Source organism: Capra hircus, chromosome 5, assembly GCF_001704415.2.
Source record: "Capra hircus breed San Clemente chromosome 5, ASM170441v1, whole genome shotgun sequence".
Taxonomy (NCBI): Eukaryota; Metazoa; Chordata; class Mammalia; order Artiodactyla; family Bovidae; genus Capra; species Capra hircus.
Genome location: NC_030812.1, coordinates 4,664,901 through 4,681,858, shown reverse-complemented (window position 1 = coordinate 4,681,858; position 16,958 = coordinate 4,664,901). Strand labels below are relative to the sequence as shown.

The 16,958-nt window shown below is 37.2% G+C and overlaps 1 protein-coding gene across 1 annotated transcript in view; it reads right to left on the bottom strand.

Moving 5' to 3' along the window:
• Positions 2,702–16,958, bottom strand: part of GLIPR1L1 (GLI pathogenesis related 1 like 1) — a 36,101-nt gene continuing 21,844 nt past the window's right edge. Inside the window, exons 4-6 of the mRNA XM_005679728.2 lie at positions 14,032–14,117; positions 2,943–2,969; positions 2,702–2,855 (exon numbers count right to left, since the gene is read on the bottom strand). Of these exons, the coding sequence (XP_005679785.2) occupies positions 2,767–2,855; positions 2,943–2,969; positions 14,032–14,117 (202 nt within the window). The 3' untranslated portion in view covers positions 2,702–2,766. The remainder of the gene's footprint in view (positions 2,856–2,942; positions 2,970–14,031; positions 14,118–16,958) is intronic.

Below are 16,958 nucleotides of genomic sequence, written 5' to 3'. Positions count from 1 at the left end.
TTAAAAATTCAATTTTATGTCATCCTTTTTGGGTTCAATTTTTGTATATTTTAAAATACTGGATTGGGTTAAAACATATAATACTCTACTGTAAAGACACACATGATACATATAATTAAATGATATACTCTTAGCTCAAGCTTAGGGGCATCAACTCCTGATTTATAAGGCAATGTCTTGGGTTTATTGTGTTTTCCTATGTCCTAGGAACCCCCTCAGTCCCAAGAAGAACCAGGAATATTAGTTACCCTACAATATTTTAATAATAGGAAAAACTATTATTAAAAAGCTACAAAGACTACTGTTTAAACCATCTTTTCACCATCCTTCAAGGGGTAACAATGGGATACAATAGGCCCAGTTAAGACTGATGAGTCTGATCACTTCTGGAAATTTCAAACATAGCTTAGTAGGACAAAAAGATCCCCAGAATAATACACTGTTCAAACCCTGAGTTAACTGCCCTTGGTAATTTGAAAAGACTGTGTACAGAGCTGTTTGTCTAGTAATTCCAAACTTTGTGAAATTGGAGGGTCACTTATGGTCACTATTAAGAGCAACATCTGCTCAAAGAATTAAAGTGATGCCTGGCCTTTTAAGATATCCTGTCAAGAGCCTATGGTTATGATCACAAGGAAAAGACATCTCAGTCCAGAATTTTCTCTTCTTGTTAATGAGGGGAAGCCCCACTGGTAAGGCAGAGGCACTCCACCTGCCCAAACTTTGCTCACAGCTTCAGCATAGATGGAAATCTCTGCATGTAGAAATCCCATTATCTGAGAACTGCCATTACTTACAAGCTCCTGTAGCAGTGCTAACATAATACTCCCTGACAAATTTTTTTTTTTTCAAAATCAGAGGGTATAATTCTGTAAAAATTCATTTTTAAGTGTGGCCTGTAGAATTTCAATTCATCTACCTAAGGAAACTTATATGCTCCTGGATAATTAAGGAGTCTAAAGAAGTAGTAGAATAATCATATTAAAAATCAAAAGCTATTTTAATTATTGAAAAAAGTTTAATTAAAAATCTACAAACAGAATAATAAAACAGAAAATATACTATGTATATATGTCAATTTACATTTAGCCTATTTCAAACTGCAAGGGTAATTAATTATGAACTTAAATTTAACAATGCAACAGTTAGGGAAATAGCAATAATTTATTTTACTAAAATGGTAATGACTATCCATACCATGTTGATGCTGAACAGCACGGCGATGGTTAATTTTATGTCTCAGTGTGGCCAGACTGTGGTGGTTGGTATTTGGTCAAATGCTAGTCTAGATATTGTTGCAAAGATGTTTTTTAGATGTGATTAACATTTACAGTCAGTTGACTTGAAGTAAAGCAGATTACCCTCCACAATGTGGGTGGGCTACGTCCAACCAGTCGAAGGCAAATTTCCCAAAGAAGGAATTCTGCCATTAGACTGCAAGGAGGATATTCTGCCTGACTTCCCAGTGTCAGACTCAAGAAGGCAGCAGCAAGTCTTGAACCTCCATCCTGCCAGCAGGCCCTATACATTTTGGGCTTGCTAACCACCAAAATCATGTAAGCCAGTTTCCTAAATTTCTCCTCTCTGTGTCTTTACCCATGCCGTACTTCCTTACTTGTTGCTTCTGTTTCTCTGGAAAACCTTGAGTACCACAAGCAGATTTGAAATATAAAATCACTTGGCTTCTCTTTTAAGATCACTCCACTATGTGGAAATTCCTAGATATTCAGCAGTATATACAGTGTAACTCTCAATCATGTTAAAAATACATTTACATTTTACGATCATGTAAAAATGCATTTACAACATAAAAATATTATGATTTTTAATATTACAGCTGAGGGATGTTGGTGGTTGCTTTAGTTGAGAAGTAAAAGATCTAGATCATTTATTTAGTACATGAAAGTGAAAGTGAAGTCGCTCAGTCGTGTCCGACTCTTTGCGACCGCATAGACTGTAGCCCGCCAGGCTCCTCTGTCCATGGAATTCTCCAGGCAAGAATACTGGAGTGGGTTGCCATTTCCTTCTCCAAAGTCAACAATTTAATATAAGTGATTTAAAAAACTGAATTAGTTGAATAATCTGTTTTGTTTGTTTCTTCTTTTTCTTCTTTTTTTCTTTTTGTCTTCAGACCAAAAAAAAAAAAAAAAAAGCCAGAATGCACCAGTTCTTTGGTTTGTAGAGATATTGTTAATTATACTACAGATAATTTTGTACAGGACTTTAAAAGGTATACATACATCCTGTTATGTATACAAGGTAATTTAAAAATAAAATCTCCTAAAAGAGATGAAAATTTCCTAATTCTATCTTTTTGAGTTTAACTGTTCACATCAATTTCCCTAACTATTGACTGTGACCATAATATAACATTACAGGCTATTTGAAACTTTCCTTAATAGCATTTTGTTTCTGAATAATAGTTGAGGGAACTCTTAAAGAGAACTGCTGCCATTTAAGGGAAATACCTAATATCTGAAATGTTTAATTGTTTAAGTGTACTCTAACTAAAATGATAATTTAGAATATTAGAGAACAAGACTCTTGATACATGTAAAATAATTTTTAAATCACTTAAGTTTTGCTTTTTTTCTTATTGCTTCCCTTCTATATTATAGTACATCGTTTGAATTAAAAACACATCAAATTTAGATAACAGATAAAGCATTTAGAATCCTTAGTAATTAAACAGATAAGAGTGACATTTAACCATAATCTATTTCTTTATTGTCATGTTGGAGAGTTTCTCTTGTACATCAAAGACAATTAAATTATTGTCAGAAGAACAGAAATTGCGTACAATGGACTACATGCTATCAGCTGATGTGTCCCTGATGGGTTCCAATTTGGATATCCTGTTAATAAAAACAACATTTAAGAGTGCAATTTAGTTTCAAAGAAAGGAAGTAATTAAATAAATACTGAAAGATTTTGATACGTACTTTGAGATTTATCACGTTCTTTATTACCTAAAATAGAAAAAAATTATACATTAAACTCATTCATTTGCTTTTCTGGCTTTTTGAATAAGATAGTCAACTTAGAAAATTAAGCTTGGTTTCTTAATTTAAGAAAACTGAAGCTTCCTGTGCAAATCCCATAGTACTTAAACATCTGTATGATGCTTTCTGCCAAAGATGTCACGTCAACAGATATTTCAAGAGCATCTCACATATTGAAGGCAAAAGGCCTGAAACAGACAAAACTATATATAGTAGTGAACTTTATTTTTGACACTGCCATATCCATTTAAAGTCCCTGAAAAATACTATATTTCCTTCATATTGAGGATTTGGGTATGAGGATTCTGCAGTTTATTATGAGTTTTTTTTATTTCATTAAAAATTTTTTTTAATATAAATTTATTTATTTTAATTGGAGGTTAATTACTTTACAATACATCAACATGAATCCACCACAGGTATACACGTGTTCCCCATCCTGAATCCCCCTTCCTCCTCCCTCCCCGTACCATCCCTCTGGGTTGTCTCAGTGCACGAGCCCCAAGCATCCAGTATTCATTTATTCACGTTTGTGTGTCTACTATGTATTAAGCATGATTCTAGGCTTTGGATATAATGGTTATTAGGAAAAAGTAAAGTTCTTTTCCTTATAGAAGCATCAGGGGAGAAAATCTATCATCAACTTTAAAATGGAAGAAATGAATATAGGAGATTAAAATATACCATCAGAGAAAGTGATTAGTATGATAAAAAGGGTCAAGAGATAGAAAATAATGAGGAACTTGGTTATGGTCATAGCTAAAATTTATTGAGCCTACTTTATTTTGGGAAGATCCCCTGGAGGAGGGCATGACAACCTACTCTAGTGTTCTTGCCTGGAGAATCCCATGGACAGAGCAGCCTGACTGGCCACAGTCCAGAGGGTCACAAAGAGTTGGACATGACTGAAGCAATTTAGCATGCATGTACTTTATTTTGGTCCCAAATCACTCTGTATGGTTTATCATATTTAATCCTCTTAGTCACATCCTGGGTTAAGCCATCTGATTCCAAGGCCTATTCATTTAACCATTACACTGTATATCTGCCCCTCAAAAAGGAAGTAAAAAAGATAGATAGAAGTTGACTTTCTATAGAAATTGATCAATAAAAATCAAAAGTCATAGGACTTAATAAGTGGAACACAACAGATATAGTAGTGTTAAAAATAGAATGTCATTAAAACTTGGATAAAACAAAAATTTATGAATCCCCTCAAAACCTGAGTATCATAAAACATTTAAAGAAGCTAAGTTAGCAAACATCTGTAAACACACCCACACCACAACAAAATAGTTTTACAGAAAATTTCTCCCAAACATTCAAAAAATAATGAGAATCTTACACAAACTGCAACCAAAGTATTAACAGAAGTATTGTTCCCAACTTTCAACTTCTTTTATGAAGTTACTACAAACTTGAAGTCAAAATCAAATGAGGAGATATGGAGATGGGAAATTATAGGCCAGTCATAAGTCTGAAATTAAATCCAAAAACTATAAGTAAAATGTTAACAAGAATTTAGCCTTCTATAAGGGAAACTTGGGAGTTCCCTGATAGCTCAGTTGGTAAAGAATCTGCTTGCAATACAGGAGACCCCAGTTCTAATCCTGGGTTGGGAAGATCCGCTGGAGAAGGGATAGGTTACCCACTCCCATGTTCTTGGGCTTCCCTTGTGGCTCAGCTGGTAAAGAATCTGCCTGCAATGAGGGAGACCTGGGTTCGATCCTGGGGTTGGGACAATCCCCTGGAGAAGGGAAAGGCTACCCACCCCAGTATTTTGGCCTAGAGAATTCCATGGACTGTATAGTCCATGGGGTAACAAAGAGTCGGACACGACTGAGCAACTTTCGCTTTCAAGGGAAACATCATGACTAAGTTGGATTTATCATGGGAATGAAAGGATAGTTTAAAATTGGATTCCAGACCTATCACTTAACTCCTAGAATCTCTATGAAAACCTAAATTTCACTGGTTAAGTTGTATTTATTAATAGATACACAGCTTTTTGTCTGTTGATCACAGTTCAAAAAAAGGTTTAAAAATAACAAAAAGAATAAACAAACTGGAAACAGGTTACAAAATAGGATAAAAGATAGATTATAAAAATTTTTAAAAAGCATATACCTACATCTTCATGATAACTTGAAAATATTAGTAAAATGGGTCAATTAAAACATAACATTTATTCAAAGAGGAATTTGAAACACATGTAATTTTTCTTTAAGTTACAAAAATTATGTCTAAAACAGTTTCCAAAAAGAAAAAAAATCATTTGACCTAGTTTATAACATTAAGTTATTAAAGGAAAAACATTTGGGATCATTTCAATAGATGCAGAGAAAAAAATCTGGTAAAATTTAGCATTTATTCAAGATAAAAGCTCACAGCAAAATGAGAAACAGAGAAAATAAGGACTGATTAAAAACAACCTAAAGTAAATGTGCCCCTCTGGAGTAGGAAATGGCAACTCACTCCAATATTCTTGCCTGAAGAGTTCCATGGACAGAGGAGCCTTTTGGGCTATAGTCCATGGGGTCACAAGGAATTGGACAAGACTGAGCGACTGACCCTTTCACCTTTTTATCAAAGCAAATATGCATAATTTAAACATTGTTTTTAAAGTGTGGAATAAGAGAATGATGCTACTGCTACAGCTTATGTGCGACATTGCACTGGAGAATTCACTGTTAACATTGTTACAGTGTATACCTGACGTGACGATTAGAAGAACAAAGCTTGCATTTTTTACAGATAACATTATTGTCACGGAAAATCCAAGATAATCAACTTATTTGAAATAATAATGAGATTCAGTAAGATTCCAGGATAGTGCAGTAATATTAAAAAATAATTTATATTTCTATGAATCAGCAAAAAATCAATTAGGAAATATAACTTAAAAATCAATCACGATGATGTGATCACTCACCTAGAGCCAGACATCGTGGAATGTGAAGTCAAGTGGCCTTTAATAACATCACTACAAACACAGCTACTGGAGATGATAGAATTGCAGTTGAGCTATTTCAAATCCTAAAAGATGATGCTGTGAAAGTGCTGCACTCAATATGTCAGTAAATTTGGAAAACTCAGCAGTGGCCACAGGACTGGAAAGGGTCAGTTTTCATTCCAGTCCCTAAGAAAAGCAATGCCAAATGAATGGTCAAACTACCACAAAATTGCACCATCTCACACGCTAGTAAATAATGCTCAAAATTCTTCAAGCCAGTCTTCAACAGAATGTGAACCATGAATTTCCAGATGTTCAAGTTGGATTTAGAAAAGGCAGGGGAACCAGAGATCAAATTGTCAACATCTTCTGGATCATTGAAAAAGCAAGAGAGTTCTAGAAAAACATCTGTTTCTGCTTTATTGACTATGCCACAGCCTTTGACTGTGTGGATCACAACAAACTGTGGAAAATTCTTCAAGAGATTGGCATACTAGACCACCAGACTTGCCTCTTGAGAAATCTGCATGCAGGTCAGGAAGCAACAGTTAGAACTGGACATGGAACAACAGACTGGTTCCAAATAGGAAAAGGAGTACGTCAAGGCTATATATTGTCACCCTACTTATTTAACTTATATGCAGAATACATCATGAGAAATGCTGGGGTGGAGGAAGCACAAGCTGGAATCAAGATTGCCAGGAGAAATATGAATAACCTCAGATATGCAGATTACATTACCCTTACAGCAGAAAGCAAAGAAGAGCTAAAGTGCCTCTTCATGAAAGTGAAAGAGGAGCGTTCAAAGTTGGCTTAAAGCTCAACATTCAGAAAACGAAGATCATGGCATCTGGTGCCATCACTTCATGGCAAATGGAGAAACAGTGGAAACAGTGGCAGACTTTATTTTGGGGGGCTCCAAAATCACTGCAGATGGTGACTGCAGCCATGAAATTAAAAGATGCTTACTCCTTGGAAGGAAAGTTATGACCAACCTAGATAGTATATACAAAAGCAGAGACATTACTTTGCCGACTAAGGTCCATCTAGTCAAGGCTATGGTTTTTCCTGTGGTCATGTATGGATGTGAGAGTTGGACTGTGAAGAAGGCTGAGCGCCGAAGAATTGATGCTTTTGAACTGTGGTGTTGGAGAAGACTCTTGAGAGTCCCTTGGACTGCAAGGAGATCCAACCAGTCCATTCTGAAGGAGATTAACTCTGGGATTTCTTTGGAAGGACGGATGCTGAAGCTGAAACTCCAATACTTTGGCCACGTAATGTGAAGAATTGACTCATTTGAAAAGACTCTGATGCTGGGAGGGATTGAGGGCAGGAGAAGAAGGGGACAACTGAGGATGAGATGGCTGGATGGCATCACGGACTCTATGGACGTGAGTCTGAGTGAACTCTGGGAGTTGGTGATGGACAGGGAGGCCTGGCGTGCTGTGATTCATGGGGTCGCAAAGAGTCAGACACGACTGAGCAACTGAACTGAACTGAACTGCACTTAGACAGTGTATTAAAATGCAGAGACATTACTTTGCCAACAAAGGTCCGTCTAGTCAAGGCTATGGTTTTTCCAGTAGTCATGTATGGATGTTAGAGTTGTACTATAAAGAAAGCTGAGCGCTGAAGAATTGATGCTTTTGAATTATGGTGTTGGAGAAGATTCTTGAGAGTCCCTTGGACTGCAAGGAGATCCAACCAGTCAATACCAAATATTCATTGGAAGGACAGATTGAGGGCAGGAGAAGAAGGGGACAACTGAGGATGAGATGGTTGGATGGCATCACTGACTCAACGGACATTAGTTTGAGTAAATTCCGGAAATTGATGATGGACAGGGAGGCCTGGCATGCCGCAGTCCATGGGGTCGCAAAGAGTCAGACACGACAGAGTGACTCAACTGAACCAAACTTAAAAATTCCATTTGTAGTATCAACACATATAGATCACCACACAATCTAATTTGAGATGCAAGACCTTACTGAGAAAATTTCAAAGTGTAAAAGATATATAAATGAAAGTGAAATTTGCTCAGTCATGTCTGACTTTTTGTGACCCCCATGGACTGTAGACCATCAGATTTCTCTGTCCATGGAATTCTCCAGGTAAGAATATTGGAGTGGCTTGCCATTCTCTTCTTCAGGCCATCTTCCTGACCCAGGGGTTGAACCCAGGTCTCTTGCACGGCAGGCAGAATTTTTTATGTGTGAGCCACTAGGAAAGCCTAAAAAAGATGTATAAAAAGACCCAAATAAACAGTCTATATTATTTGAAAAGTTCAACACTGTAAAGTTACTTCTTCTTCAATTTATCTATAAACTCAAAGTAACTCCATTCAGAATTTCAAGGTCTTCTGTAGAACTGATAAGCTTATCCTAACATTAATTTCCAAGAGCAAAGGGCCAGGAATAGGCAAATGATTTTTGAATAATTTGGAAATGGAATGAGTTGGGGGAATACCTCCTACCAGGTCTTAAAGCTTATTTATTGTAGCCTTGGTAGCTTTTAAAGTGCTATCTTGGAGACCTACAGAATACAGCTGTCTAAATCTCCAGGATGAAATCATTTGTGATGGACAAAATCTCTCATCAGGCATAAAACATAAATAAAATAATCTTTTACTATTATTATTTTATTATTATTAGAAAAACAATGTGTAAGAGCATGAGACATTTGCCAAAGCAACAAAGACCAGAAGGTCCAGATTTCAGAAGAGAGGATCCATAAAGAGGAGGGTTGATGTTACGAAGGATGCTCTTTTCTTGCGGCCATTTGTTGATTCTGGGCCCAGGCCTAGGGCTGAAAAAGTGGGCTTTGTCCAGGAAGAAGTCACTTCTTGGTAAACAGAGAAACCAGCAGAGCGTTTATTGCCCTTAAAGAACTAGAGAGATAAAATTGGAGAATTGAGTAGTTCAAGATCCAGGTGGGAGGTGGAGGTGGAGGAAATAAGCCGAAGACATGCCCATTTTGTAACTTTGAAACTGTGAGAGGTAAGGGGCTAAACACCTAGGCTAAAGCCTTTGGAAATCATAGAAGCTATTTCAGTAATTTCTCTGTGTTAAAGCAATGAGAAAAACAGTGAGAAAAAAAAAAAAAGCAGTAAGAATTGGAGTTCAAAAATCACTAGGTAAAGGCAGTAGTGAACACACCCGTCTCCCATTGGAAAGCCTTGGAAGTCTCTATTCTTGGAACAGAGCAAACAGAGGTAGACCACGTCTTAGGTAAATTCTAAACCAGCTTTGACCAGGTTGTGTGTGGATTAAGATGACCCACCCTAACTCTATCTGTTCAGTAGAGGAAAAGATAGAACTCTCCTTTCTTTGTTTCACACCATATTATTAGGTATTTAACTTCTTAGGCACACCACGTGTTTCCACAATCTACTGTTGTGGAACAAACTTCCAAAATTTAATGGCTTAAAATGGTTAACAATTTGCTACTATTTCTCACAGTTACTTGGGTTGGCAGATTCTACTGGGGAATTTCTCTCCTATATTCAGTGTCATCAGGGTTCAAGGATGTGGCTGCCTTTGGCTATTGCTTGCATTTGGGGTTGAAACAGAAAGATGCCCTCTCCTCATTCAAGGCCTGACCTCTTCAGTGGGAAAGGATGGATTTTTAGATATGTTGGATAGCTTTCAAAAGAGCAAAAGCCAAAGCTGCCAGTTTTCTTAAAGGTGTGGCCCAGAAATGGCACATCAAGTCCTTATTCAAGGAGAGGAGAAATAGTCTGGGTTTCTTGATGGGAGGAGTGGTGTGCATGGAGAGGAGGGAAGAATCATTTATGGTCATAATTAAGGATATCAAGAAACAGAACATGTTACCAAAATGAAGAGAAAAAACAATCTTGAAACTAGAAACAGACTCACAGGTAATCTGGATGCTGGGGTTTTTAAATAGGGAATTTGAGTGTGTAATAGTGGAGCTCACTGTGTCAGAAGGGGACTGACCAAAGATATTGTAGAAGAGAAAGGCAAGAGCCAGATCGCACTTGGGTTTGTTGGCCTCAATGCATAGAATCTGATTTTCCTTTTGTTGCAAAAAGAAGCAATTGAATTTTAAGAAAAGTGGTTTTATCTGATATTTTCTTTTGTTTTCTCTCCACCCACCCCAGGGGGACTGAAACAACTTGGAACAGAGTAGGAAGAGAAGTGGGGAGGCTGCACTAGTTCAGGCAAGAAATGGCAGTGATCTGGGTCCTGGTAAGGAAGAGAAAGTGAAAGAAAAAGACTATCAGTTTATCTTTGTATCCTGTAGACTAGAAAACTTAGCAGTTTACAAATATAAACCAATTTGAATGAAATCTCATTTTAGAGAGACCATGCTTCCAATTTTTTTAAAATTTTTTTTAATTTTTAAATTGGAGTATAGTTGCTTTCCTAGCATCAGTCTTTTCCAATGGGTCAGCTCTTTGCATCAGGTGGCTAAAGTATTAGAGGTTCAGCTTCATCATCAGTTCTTCCAATGAATATTTAGGGTTGATTTACTTTAGAATTGAATGGTTTGCTCCTGCAGTCCAAGGGACTCTCGAGAATCTTCTCCATTGTTGTGCAGAAGCTTTGAATATTAATTAGGTCTCATTTGTTTATTTTTCCTTTTATTTCCAGCATTCTGGGAGGTGGGTCATAGAGGATCCTGCTGTAATTTATGTCGGAGAGTGTTTTGCCTATGCTCTCCTCTAAGAGTTTTATAGTTTCTGGTCTTACATTTAGATCTTTAATCCATTTTGAGTTTATTTTTGTGTATGGTGTTAAAAAGTGTTCTAATTTCATTCTTTTACAAGTGGTTGACCAGTTTTCCCAGCACCACTTGTTAAAGAGATTGTCTTTTCTCCATTGTATATTCTTGTCTCCTTTGTCAAAGATAAAGTGTCCATAGGTGCATGGATATATCTCTGGGCTTTCTATTTTGTTCCATTGATCTATATTTCTGTCTTTGTGCCAGTACCATATTGTCTTGATGACTGTGGCTTTGTAGTAGAGCCTGAAGTCAGGTATGTTGATTCCTCCAGTTCCATTCTTCTTTCTCAAGATTGCTTTGGCTATTTAAGTTTTTTTGTATTTCCATACAAATTGTGAAATTATTTGTTCTAGCTCTGTGAAAAATACCATTGGTAAAATTAAAAGCTTCTGCAAAACAAAGGAAACTATAAGCAAGGTGAAAAAACAGCCTTCAGAATGGGAGAAAATAATAGCAAATGAAGCAACTGACAAAGAACTAATCTCAAAAATATACAAGCAACTCCTGCAGCTCAATTCCAGAAAAATAAACGACCCAATCAAAAAATGGGCCAAAGAACTAAACAGACATTTCTCTAAAGAAGACATACAGATGGCTAACAAACACATGAAAAGATACTCAACATCACTATCAGAGAAATGCAAATCAAAACACAATGAGGATCCATTTCATGCCAGTCAGAATGGCTGCTATCAAAAAGTCTACAAGAAATAAATGCTGGAGAGGGTGTAGAGAAAAGGGAACCCTCTTACACTGTTGGTGGGGATGGAAACTAGTACAGCCACTATGGAGAACAGTGTGGAGATTCCTTAAAAAACTGGAAATAGAGCTGCCTTTTGACCCAGCAATCCCATCCCTGGGCATACACTCAAAGAAATCAGAATTGAAAGAGACACGTGTACCCCAATGTTCATCGCAGCACTGTTTATAATAGCCAGGACAAGGAAGCAACCTAGGTGTCCATCAGCAGATGAATGGATAAGAAAGCTGTGGTACATATATACAGTGGAGTATTACTCAGCCATTAAAAAGAATGCATTTGAATCAGTTCTAATGAGGTGGATGAAACTGGAACCTATTATACAGACTGAAGTAAGTCAGAAAGAAAAACACCAATACAGTACACTAACACATATATATGGAATTTAGAAAGATGGTAACAATAACCCTGTATGTGAGATAGCAAAAGAGACACAGATGTATAGAACAATCATTTAGACTCTGTGGGAGAGGGAGAGGGTGGGACGATTTGGGGGAATGGCACTGAAACATGTATAATATCATATAAGAAACGAATTGCCAGTCCTGGTTTGATACAGGATGCTTGGGGCTGGTGCACTGGGATGACCTAGAGGAATGGTAAGGGGAGAGAGGTGAGAGGGGGGTTCAGGATGGGGAACACGTGTATACCCACAGTGGATTCATGTTGATGTATGGCAGAACCAATACAATATTGTAAAGTGAAAAAATATATATATGTAAAAATATTAAAAAAATAAATAAAGATAGGAAAATATATATTAAAAAAAAGGCAATTCTGCCTTGAAGAAAAAATTGAAAAAAAAAAGGAATCTTCTCCAGCACCACAATTCAAAAGCATCAGTTCTTCAGTGCTCAGCTTTCTTTATTGTACAGCTCTCACATCGGTACATGACTACTGGAAAAAAACATAGCTTTGACTAGATGGAGTTTCGTGGGCAAAGTGATGTCTCTGCTTTTAATATGCTGTCTAGGTTTGTCATTGCTTTCCTTCCAAGGAGCAAGCATCTTTAATTTCATGGCTGTAGTCACTGTCCATAGCGATTTTGGAGGTAAAGAATCCACCTGCCAGTGCAGGAGAAGGAGGCAGCAGAGGATAATGGTTAGATAGTATCAACAACTCAGTGGACATGAATCCGAGCAAACTCTGGGAGATAGTGGAGGACAGAGGAGCCTGGCGTGCTACAGTCCATGGGTTAGCGAAGAGTTGAACATGACGTAGGGGCAAATAGCAGCGTAGTTGCTTTACGATGTTGTTTTAGTTTTTGCTATACAGCAGTGAGTCAGCTATACGTTTACATATGTCTTCTTTTTGGATTTCCGTCCCATTCAGGTCGCCAAAGAGCATTGAGTGGAGTTCCCCGTGCTGTACTATTTCTCATTCGTTATCTATTTTGCACACGGTGTCAATAGTGTGTATATGTCAGTCCCAGCCTCCCAATTCATCCCATCACTGCCCCTTTCCCCCTTGGTATCCATACACTTGTTCTCGACATCTGTGTCTCTATTCCTGCTTTGCAAATAAGATCATCTATGAAAATAAGAATAAACAAATGGCACCTAATTAAATAAAGGCTTTTGCGTAGCAAAGGAAACTGTACACAAGATGAGAAGACAACCCTCAGAATGAAAGAAAATATTTGCAAATGAAGCAACTGATAAGGTATTAATCTCTGAAATATACAAACAGCTCAATATCACAAACCCCAAACAATTTTTTTACTTGAAGTATGACATGATATGGGATCATACATAGCTCATAATTGAAAGACTGATGAGCTATTACAAAGTGATTACACCTAGATAACCACAGCATAGGTTCAGAAAGTCCTCTGGTATACTTTTCTAATGACTAACTCCTCTTTCCTCTCCAAAGGTAACCACTATCCTGACTCTAAACGTAGATTAGTTTTGTACGGTTTTGAACTTTATATAAATGGAATAATTTAATATGCATTTTTGTGCCTGTCTTCTTTTGTGGCACCGCATCTTTTACAGTTTTTAAATTATCTCTTCTCTTCACCCCCTTCACTCGGTCCTCAAACAGGAATTTATGCTTATCCTTAAAAAGTAACTTTGTACTGGGAACTTGTCTGCTCTGAGAATCAAAAATTTACACTTAAAATAAGTCTTTGTCCTGAGAACCAAAAGACTGATGAAGGAAGAAAAACGTGTTGGCTGTAAATCACAATTAGTTTGGACACTGATTCAGGTATTACTTCTGAGTGAAGCACTATTTAATAGTAACTAGTACAAGGAGGTGAAAGGGAAGCAAACACGACTAAGAACAACACGCCAGTCGATAGCATTTTGGGTGTGGCAGCACACGCTCTGTTATACCTTACTTCTTCCAGGCTTTTAGCCTGAGAGAAGATACTCAGTGACAAAGGGAGGGATCATCTGGATTGAAATATGATCATTTATGACAAACGCTTTGTATCATCAAACAGCAGCAATCAAATTTCATCTTCTCTTATAACATTGAGGGTCCTAATTTAAAAATATAATGAATTTCTGGGAACTTTGTTTTCCAAGAAAATGCCCTGATTATTTTGTTTCCTGTTTTCTTACGGCAGAGTTTGTTTTCGCAAGTATCTCCTTCACACATAGAGCACGGTGTTCCAGTCCTGTAAGGGGACATATTTGGATAGTTTCCTCTGTAAAAAAGAGACACAGTGATTAGCTAAGTAGTTATTAATGTCTCTAATTTTGTGTATGCATTTATGCAAGTTGTTTTGGTCCCTAACCATGAATGTTGACAAGGAAAATAACGTCAGTCCCAATTTTGTAATTTTTTCTTTACAAAAGAAACTATAAACTATTAAAGTAACTATTAAAATGATTCTTTACAGGGTGTCCCCAACCTTTCTAGCAGTTATATTCTTGAATACTCTCTAGAACACAAGTTAAAATGGGAATGCAATATAATTATGTATGTGACAGCCACAGAGATTTTGCTACAAAGACTAATTATCTGTTGATTTTTTAATGGAATAAAGAAATTTGAATCGCTCATGAAAACATAGGTTTTATAGTTTAATTTAAAAGCACAGTATTATAGTACTTTGAGATGCACCAGAAAGATTTGGCAGTTATTTTGCCTAATTTTCAATAATATAAGCTGATACATGCTAACAAGGCTCTCTTTTTTTCTTTTCCCACTTCCATGTCTGTGGAAGACTTTAGAAAGTGTTATTTATCTAGAGTACACAAAGCAAAACATAAGAACATGAGTTGTATTCCTTTAAAGAATATGCCACAATTCATTTATTCATTCAGCTGTTGATGGACGTCGGGTTGTTCCAGTTTTGGGGTATTACTAATAAAGTTACTATGAATATTTTGATCATTCAGACATGTCTTTATATGAAAGACATATATATATTTTCATATATATATATGTCATATATTCAGACATATATTTTCTTGGATATATACCTAGGAATGGAATGAATAGATCATGTAGTAGGTGCATATTTAACTTTTAAAGAAACTGGGACAATGTTTTTTACAAAGCAGTTGTAGCACTTTGTATTTCCACCAGCAGTATGTGAGAATAGCAAATGTTTAGCCATTCTGATTATTGTGTAGTGGTATTCACTGTGGTTTTAATTTTGTATTTCCCTAATGATTAATGATTTTTGAGCATTTTTTTCATGTGCTTATTTGCCATCTGTGAATCTTATTAATCTTTTGTCCATTTTTCTATTGAACTTTAGGTTTTTCTAGCTTTAAAATTTTTTTTAAAAATTAATTTATTATTTTAATTGGAGGCTAATTACTTTACAATATTGTAGTGGTTGTTGCCATACATTGACTTGCATCAGCCAAGGGTGTATGTGTTCCCCATCCTGAGCCCTCCTCCCACCTCCCGCCCCATCCCATCCTTCAGAGTCATCCTGGGGCACCAGCCCTGAGTACCTGGTCTCATGCATTGGACCTGGACCAGTGGTCTATTTCACATATGATAATATACAAGTTTCAATGCTATCCTCTCAAATCATCCCACCCTCGCCTTCTCCCACAGAGTCCAAAAGTCTGTCTTTACATCTGTGTCTCTTTTACTATCTTGTATATAGGGTCATTGTTACCATCTTTCTAAATTCCATATATATGCATTAATATACTGTATTGGTGTTTTTCTTTCTGACTTGCCGGGGTCCAGCCCCGGTGGATCCAGGGAATTTGAAGGGTGGACGGAGTCGGCAAGGAAAACTTATTTATTTATTAATATAAGATTAGATTAGGAAGAAATAGTGTAGTAGGAAGATTAAGTGGAGAGAAGAGGCTGATTAACTTGGGTTACGTGGAAAACCAATAAAGTTCCAGACAAGGAGCTTGCACCATCTACGTTAGGCTGCCGGCGCCCGTTTGGCTATCGGAGAGTGCCCTGCCTTGGGCTCTCTCTCTTACGGATCTTAAAAGCCGGGACAAGTAAGTAGACATAGTGACCCTCCATGCCCCAGATGGGAATTCAGCCTGAAATTAGAGTAAAGAGGAGACACGGGGGAAACCAGTCCAGTGACTGGCTCTCCTTCTATTGTCCTTCAAGGCCTTTTATACTTTTGATTATACATAGAGATCAATGGGTAATACAAAATTTTGTAGTGTTAGCAGCCCAGACTCTTTGTATATCTTTTTGTATACAAAAGATCTCAGGTAATTTACATAATCTTCTGGCCAAGAGGCTTGTTAACACTTTTTGGCTCTCTTCCTTAATGAATGTTAATTTCGTTTTCCCTAAGTGTTTTTCTTTAATCTGCATCTCCTTAAAGCGCTGAAGTTACATCTCTATAGAACAAAGGCGCAGTGGGGTATAACAAAGAAGGTACTTAACTCAAAGATCTAATGTTGCTAATACCAGGTCTACTACTTGTTTTTCTATATACCAACTATATCTAAAAATAAAGGATATGAAAGTTTGGCAGCAAGTATTGGCTCAACAAATGAAACTTTGACTCCTCCGAAGCCCCTACATTCCTAGGATGTTTTAAGCTTCCTGTGCCTCCTGCGGTCAGGAGGCCTCAAGCAATCACATGCACAGCTATAAGAGTCCTGCAGGCAGGCTAGAAAGCCATCAGAGGGGTTTTTTGATTGAAACACTCTTTCAAATGCAGAAGACTAAAGCCCTGAATTGACTTTTTCCAGAGAATGTCAGAAGAGTGGAAAAGCAGGCAGATTCTTATTTTTTGGAGGGTGGATGCTCAGGAAATTCCAGGGGGGAAACCTGAGGTCTGATTAGCCTTGCCATCAGAGCTCTGTCGCATGACCTTGTCACGGGTGGAATTCCTCACGCTGGCTCCCAGCACTGACTTACTTCACTCTGTATAGTAGGTTCCAGTTTCATTCACCTCCTTAGAACTGATTCAAATGCATTCTTTTTAATGGCTGAGTAATACTCCATTGTGTATATATACCACAGCTTTCTTATCCACTCATCTGCCGATGGACATCTAGGTTGCTTCCATGTCCTGGCTATTGTAAACAGTACTGCGATG